We start from the raw sequence: 21635 nt of genomic DNA, 5'->3' as shown, positions 1-21635 counted from the left end.
CTTCTAAAATGTAAAGATGTGATGCTAGAATATGCCATGTATTATAGTAGATTGATTATTTTAGGGTTTTGAGATGTTGGTGAAATAAAACATTGCACTTGAAATCATCATATTTTGCTGTTGGAAACCATAACGAGCATTTCCCAATGTCTTAATTTATCTACCCACATGACATTGTAGGCCCAAACTTTTTTATTGTTGGTTTGTTTTCCACTTCTTGTTTTGTTTCTTTAGCAGTGCAAAATGTAAGAAATCATCACTTTTTAGAAGTTAAAACCAGATTTTTTTTCTTTTCTACATAAGTAATTAAATGGCAATTCATAGTTTATGAAATGGTTTTACACAAGTCAGTGCAGGGCTTTCTAATTGTTTACTTGCACACATTTTTGATTCTTATTTATCAGTAAAGTATCACAATTTTTCCCTCCCACAAATTGGCTAGATAGATTATAATTAAACTAACCCCAACTCTAGCAGTCACTGGGAGCAGTCCAGCCCAGTGATTCGTGAGGACTGAGATCATTTGAGCTGTTGATGAGTGCTCAGTTTCAGTGTTGAGTTTTAACACCGTGACCCTGTCTCAAAGGGTCCACCGTAACCAGGACCCTCTCAGCTAAAATTAGCAGCTTGACTTGTGGATATTTCTCAAACTCTCGCTTTGGTTCAGTGTCAAAATTAATGTTGCATGTTGCTTGTGGTAGAATTTCACTGCAGGAACAGTATTGCCATACTCTATTCACCTTTGATCTTTTGTAATTCCTTTTAAATGATGATGGGAAGGGAATGAAAGCATCACTAATCCTTCGCCTCTGCTTTTCACCATCAGACATTTTGTTATAGCTACAGTAATTGTAAAGTGTGTGTGTTGTTCTACGTACTGATGAAAAGCATGGAAAAAGAAAGCCTAGGAGAGATTCCTGTGCTCATGAATGATGAATTTCATACATTATAGTGTATGTATAGTATTTTTTTTTTATACTTATATTTAAGTTTCTTCTTGTTAAAAGGGAGTTTATTCTCTCTTGTTTCATCAAGTTCCTCGTAGTGTGTTGTACCGTTGTTTCCATTTGTGAAGTTGTAGTTTCTTTACCTTGCAATATAGAGAGGATGTTATAAATGTCTTGGCTGTAAAACTGCCATTACAAACAGGGGTTTTATTCACTATTGTTACTCATTTATATTTTCACCTGAGAATAGAAATGTTATGGGTTGATTTTTATGCTATTATGATATCCTGCATTTCTAAACCTCGTAAAATAATGGTCAGTAATGAAAGAAAGAACTGGCTGGGGTCTGTATTTATCCATTATACTTTATTTTTGTCAGTATCTGCAGAAATGCTGAAGCAGAAACATAAGCATCCTGGGAGGATAATGGTTACCTCATAGACTTCCATTTTAGAAACAATACAATGCTGAAAAAGCAGCTTGAAAAATACTTAAGAGCCATGCCTGCAGTCAGCCATAAGCCAACCACACTGGAACACAGTTCCCAGACCACAAGAATTCTTTGAGGCCAGCGCTGATTAGTGAGGTCTTTAAACTTCGTTTTATGGAATATCTTGAATTCATTTGGCCATTTCAGAGACATAAAATCAAGGAAATTATCATAATGATTACGGGTTGCATTGTTTATTCTTGCAAATTTAATGACTGCAATAAAAAAAAAAACGTCAAAGAAGGTAGTGGCTGTATAGATGAACAACATTCCTTTTTCAAGGAGATCTTTTTTGCTCAAGTCAAATGTTTCCAGTTGTGAGGATTTCAAAGAAAAAAGACAAATTTGAGATTTGAGTCGAATTTGAGTTGTCTTAGATTTAACTGAATTGATTGAGTTTTACTAGATATCTCCTCAAGGTTATCTGGTGTCTGTTCATAGAAGGCATCAAGTCAAAATTTATTTTTTTGAAGCTCAGCAGTGTTGCTTCATAAACTCTAAGAACAATGTGAGACAGTTGTTCACTCCTGACCCATTTGCCTGCTGCTTAGCACATATCACAGCGTGTCCATCAAATTCATGACCTCCGCACAAAAATAAGACAATTTTATGTGTGTTGCCAGATAATGTCACGCTTAATTTGGACATTTAAGTGTAAAGCTGGGACCAGCATGGATGCCATTGTGTAAACAATGGCTTTGATCTTGATAAAAGATCAAACTTCTACTATGGCAACATCTGTAAATTCTACTAGGTGAGGTTTTACTGGAGAAAAAATATATAATAGTAATAATAATTATAATAGTAATAGGAACTGAAGTGAAACATTGTGCTTCACTGATTTGTTTTATATTCTTTTTTGACAACAAATAAGGGTTAAATTATGGATTTGGCAAAACAGACAATACTTTTTCAATGAGCGTTTCCAAATAACGCTGGACTAACAATAAACTGTTTCTACATTTCCTCAGACCCTTTAACTTGCTGTTTGGGTGAAAAACACTGTTTGTTGGGTTGTGCTCTGGTGATGATCATAAAAGTTGTGATCAGTATGGGACTTTTAAAAATGTTTATGCAACTGTATTCAACAGATCACCTACAGATCCTTTGATACCGGGGCTCAGGGTTGGGCCCAGGTGGAGCCGCCACAATTGCGTCCAACGAGTGGAGTGCCAACGGTAGCCCAGAAGATGGGCTGGACGGGGACAATGAAGACAAGACCATGGACGGGGATGCCGAGGGTGTGTGGTCCCCAGACATTGAGCAGAGCTTCCAGGAGGCCCTCGCCATCTACCCTCCCTGTGGAAGGAGGAAAATCATCTTGTCAGATGAGGGAAAGATGTATGGTGAGTTCACTGGATAACTGCCAGAGTAACAAAAGAACAACAATTACATGGAAATCCACTCCATAATGAATGCACGAAAATGAGAAAAACATTCATTCCACAGAGACTTGTGGCTAAAAGAAAAACAAACACTGGTAATACTTTCCTGAAAAGAAATGAGAAAAATACTTTTCTTCTTTTTGCGCTCAAAACTTTGCTACAGAATGTTTTCTTTCCACTCAGAGCTCTCTTTAACAAGTCTGTACCTGTTGTGCTGTGACCCAGGGGCAGGTTCTTCCAGTCGTACCAGCACTCTCAGAGCTGGTTATTGCTGTCCTGAGAGCAAATCGGCTGCTCTCCCATTGATTTACACCTGTCTTTTTCTTCAGAGTGTTTTTATTGCTTTGGTTTTTTTTTTTTTCCCTCCTACTATTTCACAACCTGTCCTTCTCGACATTATGTTGTTAGACACACAACCTCTTTGTCTTCTTTTTATCTCTGAACAACATCTTATATACTTTTTTTTTTTCTTAAACACACTGGTATCACTGGGAGAATTTTGCCTTTAGGTAACCGGTTAAAGCCGGTTTTCAGGAGAACTGTTGCGTTTGATGCAGGATGGCTCAGTTAAATTAGCAATAATTAGCCCAGCATGAATCGAGACTCAGAACAAAAACATCACATTGGCCTGCTGTTCTGCCGAAGAGTTTAAACATCCATATGGTTTCGGAATAGTTGCGCTGTTTCCTGCAGCGTGTCCATTAAATTGCAGGTGTTGAGCCCCTAATGTCCTGAAACGCTCCAGATGGATATGTTGGCAAGGCCTTCCGTAGACTCACTCGCATGCAGGTGTGGGAAATTTAACACACTTGTCTTTGATTATTTTGATCGTACTCTCCCATTCCTAATGTCGAGACTGTTTTCTTAATGAGATTTTATTATTTTATCTTGGAAATGTAGCTGAAGAGCCATAAATGTTGAATGCGAGAAATCAAGCTGGTTTTTTTACGTTTGTACTTGCTGTGCCCTCTTTTTGATTTTGCTAAGTTGCAGTGATATTTTTTTCAGCATTGTAACTCAGCCCCCTTGTGCTTAGTAAGAATTTCCTGCCCTTTAATTAATGTCCATCAAGGCTCTAAAAGTTTAAACTTATTGTAGCTTCAGTGCAACCATAAAAACCATCAATCATGGCCATCAAAATGTCAGAGGGACTGTGTATCTTAGAAGCATCGGTGTTTGTTTCTTGTGTGGCTTTTATTTGCTTGACGTCAGATGGGATTCTTTTGGCATGATTCAACCAAGATGGAATCTTATCCTCATTTGTTCAGCAGATTCGGATATTCAAGGACAGGCACATACCTGAGATTACTCAGCCACTGCTGCAGCTTCTGTTGTTACTCTCAACCTGCCTTAAGGAACAAAGTAGTCATGAAACGCGTGGTGGATTAAACGATTACTCAAAAATTATTTAAAGTTTTGTTTGCGTAGATGAATTTCTAATAATTAGTTTGTTTATCAAATATTTCTGACATACTGCTTTTCTTTTGGATAATTTTAAATTGAATATTTTATGGTTTTGCTGATACGCTAAATACGGTCACAGATTAATCTGCCTGAAAAAAGGAAAGTTTTAGCATGGATTTAACAAATAAATGACATATACATATACTGTAAATAATGTAGTTCAGTTTGCTCTCACTATGTGATGGCACAAATTATCCCAAAGATCTAAATTTTTATGTAGGTGTCTAGCGCACAGGATACACCTATGCTGATACACTTATGACAGGTTAGTACTGGTTGACAACAAGATTGGTTGGGTTTTATCCAATGCGATTTAATTTTATATGCGATTTATATTTTATATTTTTAATTTTTATATGAAATCAAATAACATCTATCAACTTTTTATTTTGGCAGATTTGAATATCATGCATAAACATATACATATGATATAATGGGAAAAATATTGTGACATATTTCTACTAGGTGCCAGAGCTAGTTTAGAACATGCTTTGACTTTTGCACACACATAAACTTTTGAAGCATTTTCAAATTTACCCAAGTAAATTTGTATTCCACTTTAGCTGTGCAGTGCTGTGTCTTCCCTTCCATACATTTGTCATGAGAACACCAACAAAGAAGCAGGCTTTGCACAAACCTGCCCCTTCAGCAACAAACTGTCAAGACCCCTTTTAGAAGCCCTTTTTTTTTCTAGAGCATTAAACACCCTCTCCTTTTACAATAAGTCATCTGAGGCTCTGCTGAGAGAGCCAAGGAATGCCCCCAGAAGAAGCCTTCTCACAAGGTGATTACCTCAGACATCTAAAAGCTGCCCTGACGTGAGGTTAGGGGAATGTTAACGATTGCACTGTATGTAAGACTGTCTACCTAGCAGTCTCAGACTCCAATGGCCTCCAAAAGCAGGCAAGTCATCCCTCCCATTGGGAATTCCATTTTTTCTTCCAGGATTTTTATTTGCTGGGAAACCTTTGCAATTTTCCATTCGCAAGAAAAGACTACTTTATACTCATGTGTTCACTGCTCCACAAGCCTGTCTAGACTTCCCAGTGCCATTTCCAGTCACTTACATAGCTCAGGGGTGACAGAAAGTTCAAATAAGCCCAACAATAAGTTTTATTAAATCATGTGCTAACAATCAGATTCATAATGTTAAAAAGTAAATCTCTCTCTCTCTCTCTCTCTCTCTCTCTCTCTATATATATATATATATATATATATATATATATATATATATATATATACATATATTTATTAGGGGTGGAACGATACTCTTATCGATATTGAACCGTTTGATACAGTGCTTTCAGTTCGGTAGGCATATGTATCGAACAATACAAAATTTTAAATTTATTTTATCAACTTTTCTTCTGACAAGGCTGTCTGTGTTGAGAGCTCAGTGGATCTGCGTTCGACTACTCCGCCCGCCTAGGCTGCACTGTCGAGTGCAGATCCACTGAGCGCAGCGCAAGCAAGCAAGACAGAAACTAAGCTGTTGCAACTTGGCAAATTGAACCTCCCCCACCCTCATTCAGATCTGGCCTTTGGAACTATTTTGGTCTTCATGTGAAGTATGACCCTGAAGGTAAGCGCGTCATGGACAAAAGTAAAACAGTATGTCGGATGTGTCAGCAATGCTCAATTACATGGGTGATAACTACTGCGTTAGCGCAGTTTGCTGCACAGGGCGAGCCGCGGTAGCTCGTTAGTGTTGTTGCGTTAACGTCATTTCAGATTAACGCTGGCAGCTCTAGTGGGAACACAATGAATATGACTGCACATTTACGCCGACATCATCCTAGTGCAAAGACAAGTGGAAGCAGACAAAAACAACAAACACGCATGCTACTAACTTTACCCGAGTCATTTAGACAGCCGTTAGCACATGATTCTCCTTATGGGGACCTGATATGTTTAATATGCTGCTGAGAATATAGCCCAGAAGAAGCGGATAGTATAGCTTTTATTTTGGAAAGAGCCATTTCTCTGTAATAAACTCTCTTTTCCAAAGATGAGTGATTTATAGATATATTTATTTTTTTTATTACTTTGTTGTTTCAGCAACATTAAATTTAAAAACTGTACTTTTGAGTTAAAATATATATTTATAATTTTAATAAATGACAAATTAAAAAAGCATGAACATTTTTTTGTATTGAAAAAATATCGAACCTTGACATCAAAGTATCGAACCGAACCGTGAATTTTGTGTATTGTTGCACCCCTAATATATTCATTCTGTCACAGCTCCAGAATTGTCAACCGACATGAGTCCAGTTCAAAATAGCCTCTTCTTACTATATTGTATTGTATTGTTGTTAAGTTGGTTTTGATCTTACGTAGTGCAACAGAAGTGATTGTAGCAGTTTTGTAAGAGGTAAAAAGAAATTAATTAATGCTAATAACAGAATGTATAGGGGCATTTTTAGAAGAAGGTGTGGCACACACAATTTGCCCCTTGCACAACCATGAAATTAAAAGCTTTAAATTAAAAGAGTAAATGGTAAATGGTTCTGATTTGCATTTAAGGTTTTCTGTGTAAACTGGTGTTTTAGCAGCTGCAGGGCGCCGTAAAAGTCATTCTCCAAGTACAGTGTCCAAGAGAGAAAAAAATATTGCTCAAAGACGACACATTGCCACTAAAGTTTTATTACCCTAAGTTGCTATTATTTAATTAATTGGCTTGATTCTGCTTGCATTCAATGCAGGAAGTAAAATGCAATACACTACAATTGAAAAATTGAACACCAATGAGGTTGGTTATGTTTTAGACTCAGAGGTCACTGTCTCAAAGTCAAGTAGCTAATTCATGCCCCTATAAAAGCAAACTTTAATGGTTTTATGACCCCCATACTTGACTTTTATTTTTTATGCTCCAACTTTTTAAATATACTTAATGCCTTTAACAAGTTTTAGAGCTGCTTGTTTGTGGATTTTTTTTTAAAACTTGGGGATAGGACCAAGCAACCTGTTTACAAAATTCAATGCAAGCTATAATGCATATTATGCTACAATGCAAGCTTATAAGCTTATATTAATAACCTTATAACAGACAGGTGAGGGGAGTCAGTCATCTCATCTTATTCGTAAGTAAATATTTACCAAAATGTCAAACCTTTTGGTTGCTTTTTCAGATCATTTGTTCAGATTAAAGGAACTCAGTTGTTACAGGTAAAGATTATCGTATGCATCTTTTCAGATTAATGAAAAATAAAACATTTAAACAAGAGTCAGGAACTTTATTCTTGGTAAAATGAAATGGTTGGCTCATGGCACACAGTAAATTTAGAGGAAGTGTCGTTAGAAGATGGAAAAAATGTTGCCCGTCTTGTTTGGCCTTGGGGCTGTGCTGACATGTTGTTCACCTACGTTTTCTGGCCTCAACAGGTGTGTCAAACCCAAAGCACACACCTTTTTCTCTTTTAGACCTGCAGCTGTCACTACTAAAGAGCACTCTGGGTAATAAAAGTAGAGAAAGATTTGAGTGCTAAACAAGGGTTTATGTCTGTTCCTACCTTCGTGGACTGATGTTGAATTGCCAGCAGGTTCGGTGCATGTGCACAACTTTGACAAAACACAGCATGTATGTGGACATATTTAAGAAAAAGAAAAGGGGGTGGGCAGCTTTGGTTTGTAATGATGACTGAGCAGCCATGTAGCTTCTCTGTCAGTTACTCACTGAGATATAAGGAATGTTTTCAGTCATGGCTGAGCAGTATGTTAGCAATTTTGGATTATCTCAGTGTTATGACAAGGGAGGAGAGAAGATAATAAGGGCGTATAAAAGGTTCTGGGTGGTGGGGGTTATGGGGAGTGAAGAGAGAGTACCTTTTTGCTCACTATCTTGGTGTGTAAGTGGAAAATTCCAGCAGTAATGTAGTATAAGAAAAAGATAGGCGTGTCTTGTCAATGAAAAGGTTAAGAATGGCAGCCTGCAGCGATCTGAGGGGGTGTTGAGCAATCAACAAAAAAGTCATAAACAGTTCAAAAGGCGGAAAGAGAGATGGAAAGACCAAATGTAGAGAAAATAGAGGACAATGAGACTTTGCATACCACTGTACAAGTGTGTCTGTGTTTTTGTAAGCACCTGTCATGATCCCCTGCAGTCCGTGCTACTCCCGCTCTGATCCCCCTGACCGTGTCAAATCTGAGCAGATGTTGCTACTACGGGTGCGGATTGAAGACGCAGTAATTCTCTGTTGCTTTTTTTTTTTTTTTAATGTCTTACAGTTTTAAGGAAGTAGTATCCTTAAAAAGTATCAACTAATCTAACCGGTCTTTCTGGGTATTCTTTCTAAAGAAGAACTTGCTGAAGTATTAATTAGCACAAAACAGCTACTGGCATACACTGTTGCTACTGCTTTGATGTTTTTAAGAAATTAATGAATGAATTATTTTGTTAATTTATTTTCGGAGTATATTACACCTACTGCCTCCATATATTTTTATAGTCAGGAACCTTTTTATTCCTGCTTAAAATAAGGGTGCGGGATCACCTTTGCTTAAAATCACTATCCACAATTTGAATTCCAATTTTTCTTACCTGTGTCTAGATGTAATCTAGTTACAACTGGGCTATAATGTTGGCTTGTGCAGTTTGTACCCATTTAAGGAGATTGGCAATATATAATTAAAATAAAAAAAACTAACAAACAAAAAAGAAAAAAAAACAAAGTCACTTCCTTATGAGCTGTAGGTAACATCTTTAAAGGATGTCATGCTTTTCATTTCAGATGGTTGACATAATTCCTGGTACTACATTTAGTTGTTCAGGCCTTCCCCTGCAAGCTTTACCAGTATGATTCAGCTGCTGTGCATCTGAAAAAAAAGAAAAGAAAAACTCTTTACAAAATAAGTTACACCTCCAAGGTCCACAAAATGAAGACTTGGTTCTCAGCACCTCAACTAAAGAACTTCACTGTCCAACAGGTGAAAGGTTATCATTTACCACACAATTCAGAGCCATTACTTTGCTCATCACTGTGGGAAGTTTCAAAAACCTTAACATCTTGACATCACCATAACAGAAAGTTGAGTTTTATTCAACCTCTTTGTAGTCCGGAAAGTGTGCGAGTTACACCTCATCCACATCTTTCAAGTTCTTATCTTTCTTGGTCAAGCCTGTAGCACCAAGTTAATTTCAGTACACAGTAATGTACAGTGAGACATCGGTTATATTCATATCAGAACTGTGGGGTTGTTGTTGCTGCATTGCTTTTTCGCCAGCTGAAGCGATTGAGAGTGACAGTTGGGTGGGGGTTGATGTCATTGTTCTTTCTTTGCCACACTCTGTTGGGATGGTCGGCAGCAGGTGCGGCTGTCTGCTGACTGCGGGGTCACAGGGTGCTGTTGTTTTGGGAAATGGGCTACTTTACTGCCAGGTGGCAGTTGCTGGCAGAGACAGTTATGGCTTTGTGTTTCCTGCAAGAGTTACTGCCCTTCTCAGCTGCCCTTTTGCCCCTTACCCCATCCTGATGGCCTTCACTCCAGCTCTAACCCCTGCTTCTCCCAGGGCTGGGAGTGCATATGAACATATGTGTGTTCACCCGAGTTCTGGCTGTGTTCACGGGCCCAGGCCAATCAGACTGGCTAGCACAGATGTGACAGGCTTAGAGGAATGCTAGGAATGCGGAGGCGCTGAAGCGGGTGTGTCCATCCTTGGCCCGGGGCAGAAGGGGAGGGACTACCTCAGTATCGGCAGACAGTTCAGCTCTGCTCTGCTGGCCGACTGCCGGACTGAGTGGTTGGCTTGTACGGTGAGTACTGCAAGCCTACTGGAGATGGCCTGCAGTACTTTTATGGTAATTGCACTAACCATGGCCTTCCGGAGGCCAAGTGCTAAAGTGAAAAAAACAGGACTTGTTTCTGCTGCCATTATGTGTCTGGAAAGCTGTTGAACATCTAGACACATAGTCTTTTGTGTGTTCATGAAGGCGCATCTTGACCAATTTTGTTGGTGTAAATTTATGTCAGCAAGTTTAGCAGAGTTAAGGCCATTATTCATAATAATACGGCAGTTCAGCCTCTCCCTCTGGCCCGATTTTCAGCCACAGAAACCTAATAAGCGTGACTTGGCAGAGAAGATAACTGAAAGCACTGATGGACTGATTTTCCATTGAGACAACATAATAACACTTTTTGCACTTCTCATACTCCAGAGATGATTTTTGCATGACCACAGCTGCAGTTTGTTGAAAAGGTATGGCTTGATGAATCACATGCGCCGCACTGTAGATATAGAGGACAGTGAAAGCCCGAAATAGAATCCTGTTCTCTGCACAACCTGTTTGTGCAGAATGTCGAGTGTAGATGTTATGGCATGGGGAAAAAAAAAAACGCGGTTCTGTTTTTAAGTACTCTTTGTAATTAGGCTTCAGGGCCATGTGAGCTGAATTTAAGGAGGTGTGAAACAATCTAGTGAAAACCCAGGGATAAAACAAATAAATGTACTCTTTGCTAATTTGCTTAAAAAAAATCTCCCTATAGGAAACAGAGGTGTTTCTGTGGCTCCTGACAAGTGTTCTGAGCTTTGAGAAATGCCACACTACTTTTCTTTTGACATGAGATCAAGACTTGAGAAGAGTGCCACCTTCTGTCCAATTTGTGATATTGCAAGTAATCTCCAAATGTTGAATGATATTTTTTTTTTTCAATCTGTCTGCCAGTTTGTGTGTCATCGTATTAAAAGTGACTCTGGAGACACCTGCTGTTTGTCTGTCTGTGCTTAGTGTAATCCAATTACCATCCTGTAAGATAAGCCCCCACTATTTTTTTTTGTCTCTCTTTTACAGGTCGCAATGAATTAATAGCGAGGTACATCAAGCTGAGAACAGGCAAAACCCGGACAAGAAAACAGGTAATCAAGTTTTTTACGACTTTAATGTTTGGGTCCAGCTGCTGACTGGGTGACGTAGAAAAAATCCACCATCAAAACAGCTTTGTCTGGTGGCTTCCTTAAAAAAAAAAGTGGATTATGAGTACTTCAGAGGACAAGTCTGGTTTTAAAATTTACTGTATTATTATTGTTATTATTATTATTATTAACAATTGATTTTATTTTGGACAAAAATAGTATAGACCACAAATTATCAAACTGAAACATTAAACAAATACATTTTGTCTTTATAAATAAACCTTTAACTTATCATTTTTATTAATTAGCTCATTCAATTAACTGTCTAGACTTTAATATGAAAAAATAACGGCTTTGTCCTTTAAATCCACTTTCTTATTTTATGTGTAGATTTCTTAGTGTGTGTCATGATCCTGTAAAAGGTGTGTGTGTGTGTGTGTGTGTGTGTATCAGCACTTGTATAGATGTGTGGCCTGTGTGCATGGATCTGCATGCATGTTATTTTTATGCTCAAATGATGTTTCACACCCCTTTAGGTGTCTAGTCACATACAGGTGTTAGCACGGAAGAAAGTTCGTGAATACCAGGCGGGTATAAAGGTAGGTGCTGCCAGCCTGCCTCCCGGCAACACTGACTGGGCGTCTCTTTCCTCTTTGGTTACGGCTTCTCTCTTTCTTCTCTTCTCTCTCTGTCTCCTTTCTTCTTTCCTCCTCTTGGCTATTTTTCTGTGCAGGTTTCTAGCCACTTGCAGGTTCTCGCCCGGAGAAAATCTCGCGAGATCCAGTCAAAGCTAAAGGTATGCGCTTCACTGCGGCCTGTGGGGCTGGTAAATGCTTGGCTTGGCACTAACCTGCTAATTTGTGAATATATTTATCAGTCCTTGCTTTAAGATGAGGTTTATTCTGGCTGCATAAGTAGATGCAAGCTTGCCATGCGCATTATTGTTTAACAGTTAAGCTTTAGAAATCATCATAATATTGCATCTGTGCCATGCATACAATGCACCGACAGAGAGAGTTTTTACTACGATTTTGAGCTGTAGGAATGCATTCAATCTCATCCTCTGAATTATTCTATCTCATCCTCTAGCCTCTACTTGAAATGAATGCTGCACAAGCTGATGAAATTTGAATGAAAGATCATTTAGCTGCATGTTGCTCCAGCTATGTATCTTTCCTTTGTGCCAGTCATGCTGCTGCATCACACTATACTCTTCTGAGACCTTTTCTTTCCCTAAAACTGTCTCTGACATCCTGAGCTCCTAGAGTGTGCTTCTTTGTAATGCCTTTTGTAAAAGTCAACATAGAAAAATAATCCTCCATTGTAATCTTGTGCCTCCTTTTGACTTTTCTCAAACTTCGTAAATCCTCTTTCAACTCTTTATGCTTTTTGTTGTTTTTTGCATTTTCACATATGAGTAAAAAACTATATCCAGACACTACTTGATACTAAAGATACTGTGATCTTTTGAATCCTAACCTAAGCCTAAACTTGAATTAACACAGACTAATCTGGGGGGAAATGGCATTCATAGCAGGGATTTTCTTTGTTTAAAAAGACAGAAGAAAAAACTGTGTAGTCTCATTTTGTCAGTGGTGACATCCTATATTCAGTGCAGTGCACCCAACGGTGGCTAGTATTCTAAATTAAAAAGAAGTAGATGCATCAAGCATCACCTTTCATAAATTTTGACTTTATTTCTGAGCTGTCTACAAACTCCTAGGTTATGTTGAATACAAAGACCCCATTTAAAATGAGATGTGTTTTTCTGATTACATAGACTTTTCATGGTGAAATCTTCACCCTGTTCCTCCCTTATTTGTCTACAAATTCTCCGCTAACCGTACAGGTCTCACAGAGGTCACTTTATTAGTCCTTCTAATTATCTCACATGAATATTTTAATGAAAAAATAATACACTTTTAAAATTACTGTCTTGTTTGGACAAGACATAAAGGATGAAGGAGCCCACTTTCTGTTTGAAAACGTTAACATGGAATAATTTATTAGAATTTATAAGAATAAAGATTATTTTCTTCTGTTTTGACACGAAAGCATTAGATACCCTCATTCCTTCTGTGTCCATGTAAGAAAAAAAATCATAATCGATTTAATACACTTTACACCAAGCCCATTAAACATTTACTTAACTTGTAAATCAACTACTGATTATATATTTAGTTCAGTTGTTTGGATTTATAATGCATCATGAGTGCATTTTTGATAGGTGCAAGGATTGACGAGGTCATTTTTACTTTTTGCCTTGGTTTTGAAACGTTAACACCCAGAGGTCGAGGGCAGCCATGACGGACTCTGAGTTTATCCAACTCAAAGTTCTAGAAACAAAAAAAGAAAAAAAAGGTTTTCCGAGCCGCTCTTTAAGTGAAGTGTACATCTGAAGTGTAACAGTTGCAAATGTCTACCCGCTGTACATCTCATATGTTGCACAGCGATAAGTATTAAGTAACAAGTTATAAGGATTTAACTTCCTTGAGATTTTATATCTGCTGAGTTATCGAAATAAAACAAATAATCCTATGTTTTGAATTGCACTCAGATTTTATATCCTCTTTTAAAAAAATCAAATTCATTCTTTCCTCAATGAAATAATGAATTGGCTTCGTGTTTCCCCACATATTTACAACAACTTGAAATTGTTAGTTATTCATTATTTTCACAATACAAACAAAATCAAATATGGACCTGGATTTGAACGCTCAGATTTATACGTATGCCCACCAAAAAAAAAGATTAACCTCAATATAGCTTTGAGAATTGAACAGTACTAATGGTTTCTCTCTTTTTTGATTCAGGCGATGAATTTGGTAAGTGAATTTGACTTGTGCAATATGCTTCCCTCCTCCCCTTTGTTTGGCAGCAACACTGCACTGTCCCTTTGCTATGGCCCTCTGCTGGCATGGCGCCCCAACCCATTGCAATCCCGCAATGAAGCAATGCTTCGAAAACAGCCACGCTTTGAGCACAGTATTGCTCCACATCCTGCTACAATAGTTTAATATCCTCCAACCTCCGCCAAAAGTCAGAGTTCTGCTTGCTTGGCATAAGGTGTCGTTCTTTGATTCGGGTTCTCGCTTCTGAGGCGTATTTCTTTAAATTGCAAAGTCACATTTTGGTGGCTAAATTGCTTTTTGCCATTAGAAAAAGAGGAAAATAGTACATTTCAAAAATCTGAATTGACATGTTTGTAATTGAGAAACAATGTGTACTTTCAAAATAATGATAATTTACAAAAAAAATACTCCAGGTAATTTAGACACCAATTGGCTGCATTTGGATCATTTTTATGCTACGTTTCAAGTTTCTCATAGTAAATTTTAATCTAAATTGTCCATGTGTGCTCTTGCAACTTGAATCTCTTTATTCTGTTTTCCTGTGGTGAGCCTTATAACACACTGACCTTGATTTTTTTTCTGTACTTCTCTTTGCTTCCTTCTGACAGCTGCTCTTTCAAACAAACATCTTCAAAACAATGTTGTATTGATACTTTACAATAGATTGAATGTTGAGCTAAGCCAATGTTAACTTTATTTAGAATAGACTAATTAATCATTTATGAAACATACACAAACAGTGTCATTGTTTTGTATTATCATTAGGATGGCATACTGCATTGGATTATGCCGAGGTTAGGCTGCCACCTTGTGGCTGACTCCTCTTGTTTCTCTCTGTCAACCTGCAGGATCAGGCATCTAAGGACAAAGCCCTGCAGAACATGGCAGCGCTGTCATCTGCACAGATCGTCTCTCCGAGTATAATAAATAAACATCTTCCACCACTGCCTCCGGCCCCGTATCCACCAGCCAGAGTGAGACTGCTGTTCAATTTTTGGCAATTAAAAGGCGTTAATGTTTTTCATTGCAGTTTGAAGTGATTCAAATGGGCACTGACTTTTATTTTCTTCTTTACTCTGTAGTTCTGGCCTGCTCAAATCCCAGGACAGCCTGGACCTTCTCAGGAGTAAGTAAACCCCTGCACTGAACGCACAGGAACTTTGTGGTATCATGGTATTCTTTCTGAAGTAAGACGTTGGTGATAGAGATAAGTAAAAGCATGAATAAGTAAATGAATCACTGATGAGGTTAGGTTTAATATCAGGTGGGTATTGCAGGGAATGTTTAATGAATAACGTTTTTGTACACCAGGCTGCTTCTAGATTTCAACCCGGGAAGGACTCCTGGGCTTGGCCGCACCAGCCATGCGTAAGTTCCCCCTAGCCAAGGTTCAACATTGAGCACAAAGCAGTACTAACTCTTCTACACTGCATTGTATGTTTTCTGCACTGATGTAAACCACCATCACCACCACCAGGCAATAGACTGCTTCAGATTTTATTAAGAAAAGAGGAATGTGGTAGATGAATCCTTGTAGTGTTTGATGATTTGTGTTCACACAAAATAATTGTATGCATTTTTATGAATTTGTCAGCAAAAGCACAATTAAATGATGCTGTTTTGCATCACTATTAAGCAATGAAGCAGGTGGACTTACGCCTAGCTGGTGCAGCAACACATGCTTACACTGATACACTAACAATTCTGCATAACTGAGGTACCCACGTGTCACAAAAATCTGGTATTGGAGTCTTTTTCTCACTTTCATTCATTACTTTTCAGTATCAAACCATTTGCACAGCCCCCATACTCGAGCCTACCAGGTTCTGTAAACCAACCCATACCAAGTAAGTTTGAACAAAATAAATCAATAAATGGAAACCAGAAAAGGAAAATGGGTGTGATATATTAATGCTTATGCATATGTGTTTGCATACATGAAGATTATGAGCCCTTGGCGCCACCTCCTGCACCAGCCGCTACTGCAGTGCCAGTCTGGCAGGATCGGACCATTGCCTCCTCTAAGCTGAGGCTGCTGGAGTACTCAGCCTTCATGGAGGTCCAGAGGGACCCAGACAATGTGAGTTAAATATGGTCTGCACCATATCCCAACCAAACAGCTTGTGAGTAATAAGAACTTGTTTAAAAGTGTAGTGGCATTAATACATGAGGGCTGTGTTTTAGTTGTTTTGGTTTTTTTTGTTCGTGCTCCTTGTACTAAATCAAGTCCTATAGCCAACGTTTATCATCTGCTCTATCTCTGTCCAATATAGTACAGCAAACACCTGTTTGTCCACATCGGACAAACCAATCCCTCCTACAGCGATCCGCTCCTTGAGGCTGTGGACATTCGGCAGATCTACGACAAGTTCCCTGAGAAGAAGGGTGGGCTCAAAGAGCTTTATGAGAAAGGGCCCCAAAATGCTTTCTTCCTTGTAAAGTTCTGGGTATGTTGTTATTATAATCTGTCACTTAATATTATCATGCCTCTGTTTTCTACAATTGGAAATTATGCAAACTGCTTTTTTTTCTTACAATACCATGCTACATGTGGTGATAAATTACATGATTTCAAGATAAGAGGCAATGCATTTCATAGAATGTTGCTTCATTTATACTGCGTTTGTCTTTGGTTAATAAATGTTCTTTTGAATAACTTACATCCACATCTTTATTTATTTATTTATTTATGCAATTTAAAGTTGATGTCATGTGAGGGCCCTTTGTCATGATGACATGTGTGCACTCTGCAGGCTGATCTGAACAGCAGCGGTATGCCAGACGGTCCAGGTTCATTCTATGGTGTCAGCAGTCAATACAGTAGCATTGAGAACATGACGATCACTGTTTCAACCAAAGTCTGCTCATTTGGCAAGCAAGTTGTCGAAAAAGTAGAGGTACGCTGGTGCTTTAACTGAGTCTTTTCTGAGAAGTATGTTTAATATTATATGCACATTGTTGTCTGTTCTTGACTCGCCTGTGTGTGTGTTGCAGACAGAGTATGCCCGCCTAGAGGGAGGAAAGTGTGTTTACAGGATCCACCGCTCTCCTATGTGCGAGTACATGATCAACTTTATCCACAAACTGAAACACTTACCTGAAAAATACATGATGAACAGTGTTCTTGAAAACTTCACTATCCTACAGGTAAAATACAGCGAATTATAGCTGCTTAATTCAACATTTAACCTTACATTTACGCTTAATATCCACATTAAGGCCAGTTTATCAGCAAATCAGCTGATCATTATGGGCTTATTTCTAAATGGACTGTTCTTCTCCTCAGGTGGTGACGAATCGCGACACACAGGAAACCTTGCTCTGTATAGCATTTGTTTTTGAGGTTTCCACGAGTGAACACGGGGCTCAGTATCACGTCTACAGACTTGTTAAAGACTAACAGCTCTTCAGGGAGGTTTTGGAAAAGCCACACAATAAAGTGTGGCACAGTCTCTCTTTAACCAGCTCAACGATCCAGGAGAAATTATGAAAACATTCAAAGCAATGCTAGACCGAACTAACATGGACACATTATATGCTTTAAAAAAGTATCCAAGGAAAAAAAAAAAAAGAGCGAATCTCAACATGCCAGCACGCAAAGAAATTTTGAAGAATTGCAGACAAGTTATTTTCCATGTGTTTAAACATGATTTAGATGAAGTGGGTCACTTTTGCAAAAATCGATGGAGCCTGAAATGTTTTATCGAGGGGATGAGAACGTGTTTAGGGTTGAAAAGACTCTTAAAGTATCCAAGGGAACACACTCTGAGCAACAAGAGAAGTGTAAATAGCATTGAAAAAGTAGAGAGAAAATTACCATGGAAGTGGAGTCAAGTTGTGTTTAGGAAACCAAGTGCCTTTTTCTCCAAAGATTATGATTGCCTGCCACTTCGGATTGCCTTATTTTTACTACCTCTTGTTTTTAAATGAAAAGAAAATATTCATACAGGTATTTTGAAAAGAAAATGTGGAAAGAAACCTCAGATCAACATCTTTTGGGGCAGTTCTTGTATTCAGGCACGCAGAGGAGTGGGATAACTAATTCTGATGAGGTCTATGTTACAAAAAAACAAAAACAACATCCCAGGTTTTACAGTCCAAGTGTACAGGGAGAAGGTTAATTGTGTCGCCATGTTATTAAGGTTCTTTTTTTAATACTTATATTATTACACAATTTAAAAAAAAAAATCAGGTCTTACAAGCATCTATCTATAACTGATTTTGACACTAGGGATGTCTTGAACCTTTGCTTTCCTGACATAAACCCAGGGCTTTGCCTTACTTATGAGATGCCCTGTTATTTCTCTCTGTTTGAAGACGTGTGCTCGGTTGCACTTAAAAGATTAAGAAGTGCAGCAACACAGTGCTTATTTTCTGCCTTGAGGTATGTAGCGTTACTGAATAAAATGAATTGTTTCTGTACTGTGAGTAAGTGGATACTAAAGGAATATATGTTACATAGGAGTATTTGGGGGTGGGGGGGTCTTCATATTTGTGATCAGCTAAACTCAGCACAGAGACCATGGTTAAAGCAGAGAGAAGTTAACCACTGTTTCTTTTGTTTAAAAAGGAGACTGTATGCTGTGAAGTTGGTACATTTGCTTCACTCCTCTCTGTAATGTGTGGAGAAGCTGCATTCATTAATTAAAATACTTTTTGATATTTAAGACTTTTTTTTTTACTGACATTACATATGAAATAATTGTTACATCAATCTGAATAACTGTCTTGAAAGAGAGCTATTGTCTCTGTGCTGTGGAGTATGACCATTGATTGTTATTTATAGGGCTGAACAAGAAATAGCAGGAGGGAAGGGTGGGGTATTGGTGATGATTTTCCACCATGATGGAGATGTTAAAAGTATTGTAGGACTTATATTAGAGATAGAATTTACTGCCAACTCATGGGTCCTGCTAGATGAGTGTCTACTCTGTGAGGTTCACTGGACAAGTTCAAATTTAAAATATTGTATGGTGGCATACTTGCACCTGGCTTTGAATGTCATATTTCACAAGCTAGATACAATAACACTCCTCCTCTAGTAGGTATCTCAGTCTATCTTTTATACAGACATTTTTGCCATTATAAAGATTAATATTTTGTTTTGATTCAGTTGTCTTGACTTTCAGTGTTTGCCATATGCTTCACTGAAAAAAAAATGTGTGATTGTGCTGATATTGATAATTAATAATGAGATATCTAATGTATCATATTCTGAATGGTGTGGGCAGTTTTCTTCTTTGTTTTTCGGTTTAAGATGGTTTACTATTGTCTTTGTTACCAATGTGCATTGCAATTTTATACTTTGAGTAGAAGTTGGACTATGTAATCAACAAATGTATCTAACAATACATGACGCATGGTGCCTTTGGGGCCATCCCCCTCCCCCCCAGAAAAGTCATTAAACCTGTTTGTAAATTTGTTTTGTCTATAGTGATTCATTTTACAGTGGGTGCAGTGGTTAGCACTGTCGCCTTCCAATAAGGTTATGTGTGTTATAATTTGTTGCTTTTTGCTGTCTTTTAACCTTCCATAGACTATTCAATGTTTCACTTATTCCACATTTTATCATGTTAGATTTTTATTACAAAATTGATTATATTCATTATTTACTTTTACACACAATACCCTTAACAAAAGTTAGCTTGAAATTCTTGCAAATGTATTAAAAATAAAATACAAAAATGTAACATCTACATAGGTATTCACAACCTTTGCTCAAAACTTTGTTGAAGTAACAATTGCAGCCTTCAGTCTTTTTGAGTTACACCTATTTTGGGGAAGTTTCTCCCTTTTAATTTTCAGAACTTCTCAAGCTCCATCAGGTTGTATGGGGACGTACAGCTACTAACAGATCTTTCCAGAGATGCTCAATCGAGTTCAAGTCTGGGCTCTGGCCAGGCCACTTAAGGACATTCACAGAATAGTACTGAAGCCACTCCTTTGTTATCTTGGCTGTGTGCTTGGGGTCATTGTCCTGTTGGAAGATGAACCTTCACCCCAGTCCAAGGTCCAGAGCACTCTGGAGTAGGTTATCATTAAAGATGTTTCTGAACATTGCTGCATTAGTCTTTTCCTCAAGCCTGACAAAACTCCCAGTTCTTCCCACCCAAAACATCACCACAGCATGATACTGCTACCACCATGCTTCACTGTAGTGGTTAGTGATGGGTAGATGATACCTCATGGGGTGTGTTGCATATTGCCCTTATTGTGTCTACACGTGTGACACTGTTGGTGTCTAACACAATAGCAACATCTGCAGGATTTAAATAGTCATTGTAGACCACCTGGACAAAGAAAGACTGAACTACGTTAATTGATTCTGACATCTAGACATCACATGAATGATGAAGGGTCCTGTTTAACCAGTTCATGATAAAATGCTGTGCAAAAAGTGTGATAAAAGTATTTATATTTCAATTATTATTGATTGATTTATTATAGCAAACAAATGATTGATTGACTAATACACTATATCAAATGCTGTTGTTGGGTTTTTTTGCAAGGAATTATAAGTGAGAAAGAGAAGTTTAGAAAATCTAAGTGCTTGTGATAGTGGGAGTGCTTGTATACTTGTATGTGAAGGCAGGGTTTACATATGTCTATTAAGCATGAGAAAGTTAAATTGGTCAAAATAATTAATAACAAATTTAAATGAGTCCTTCGGAAAAAAAAAACTGGATAACAAATAACTGATGACAATTGAGCAAAAGTAGAAAAAGGAAAGGGAAAAACATTTACCTTATTTGGTGCTAGGAGATCAAAATGATCTCAGTCTGGAGAAAATGTTCCTTTTTCTCACATTCTCACAAATGTGGCAAAAAGAAACACACAAACTGCACTAAAGACAATCTTCTCTCTTCTCAACGTGAATGCAGATGAGTCAAAATTTTCACTTTCCAATAAACATAATTTGGTGCCTCATCGCTGTACGACACAGCAGCTGTATTGGTGATTTTTCGTGATACGTGATACACGCACCGATACCGCTACAGGGCTTCAGGTCTTTGTTCTGGATACACAAAACAGCGCTTCGGTATTGTTTGATCCATAACTAGTAGGGATGATATTGGCCAGGTGACGAGTAGTGTCTGGTTTCCTCCAGGCATGACGCTTGTTATTCAGAGTTCAATTTTTGTCTCATTTGTTTCCCATGGTCTGAGAGTCCTTCAGGTAGGTACCTTTTGGCAAAGACCAGCTGTTATGTGCCTTTTATTGAGGTTTGGTTTTTGTCTGGCCACTCTACCATGCAGGTCTGATTGGTAGAGTGCTATAGAAATGGTTGTCTATCTGGAAGGTTCTCCTCTCTCCATATAGTCAGACATGAAGACAGTAGGAGTACTGAAGGCTAGCTGGAGAACAAAAGAAAAGGCTTACAGTGTGTTGTATGTGAGACTGGATACTAAGGAAGGAGAAAAGGACTAATGACAGGTTAAACAGAGAGATCTAGCTGAAAATGATGTGCAGTAGGTCAAGGTGATTGAAGATAGACATGGAAATGTGCTAATGAGTGAAAAGAGTTTGCTGCAAAGATGGAAGGAGTACTTTAAGGAACTGATAAATGAAGAAAATGAGAGATGATGGTAGATGGTGGACAGTTATGAAATCAGGGATTGCTAAGGGTAAGTAAGGAGGAAGTGAAGG

The 21635-nt window shown here is 38.1% G+C and overlaps 1 protein-coding gene across 8 annotated transcripts in view; it reads left to right on the top strand.

Annotated features, from left to right (window-relative positions):
- The window catches only part of tead3b (TEA domain family member 3 b), a 29382-nt gene extending 9972 nt beyond the window's left edge, over nucleotides 1-19410 (top strand). The window contains exons 3-16 of one of the 8 annotated variants that reach the window (XM_040006621.1): nucleotides 2529-2783; nucleotides 11075-11139; nucleotides 11673-11735; nucleotides 11870-11932; nucleotides 13950-13961; nucleotides 14837-14962; nucleotides 15071-15114; nucleotides 15300-15356; nucleotides 15771-15835; nucleotides 15932-16068; nucleotides 16262-16435; nucleotides 16742-16885; nucleotides 16983-17135; nucleotides 17275-19410. In XM_040006621.1, the coding sequence (XP_039862555.1) occupies nucleotides 2660-2783; nucleotides 11075-11139; nucleotides 11673-11735; nucleotides 11870-11932; nucleotides 13950-13961; nucleotides 14837-14962; nucleotides 15071-15114; nucleotides 15300-15356; nucleotides 15771-15835; nucleotides 15932-16068; nucleotides 16262-16435; nucleotides 16742-16885; nucleotides 16983-17135; nucleotides 17275-17388 (1341 nt within the window). In that variant the 5' untranslated portion in view covers nucleotides 2529-2659 and the 3' untranslated portion in view covers nucleotides 17389-19410. The remainder of the gene's footprint in view (nucleotides 1-2528; nucleotides 2784-11074; nucleotides 11140-11672; nucleotides 11736-11869; nucleotides 11933-13949; nucleotides 13962-14836; nucleotides 14963-15070; nucleotides 15115-15299; nucleotides 15357-15770; nucleotides 15836-15931; nucleotides 16069-16261; nucleotides 16436-16741; nucleotides 16886-16982; nucleotides 17136-17274) is intronic. The other 7 variants (XM_040006633.1, XM_040006651.1, XM_040006640.1 and 4 more) reach the window with 7 other exon arrangements.
- Nucleotides 19411-21635: the final 2225 nt, after the last annotated feature.

The sequence above is a fragment of the Simochromis diagramma genome, unplaced genomic scaffold (assembly GCF_900408965.1).
Source record: "Simochromis diagramma unplaced genomic scaffold, fSimDia1.1 OVJJ01000320.1, whole genome shotgun sequence".
NCBI classification, from domain to species: domain Eukaryota; kingdom Metazoa; phylum Chordata; class Actinopteri; order Cichliformes; family Cichlidae; genus Simochromis; species Simochromis diagramma.
Note: the sequence above shows the minus strand (reverse complement) of the source record. Positions and strands in the feature narration are given on the sequence as shown.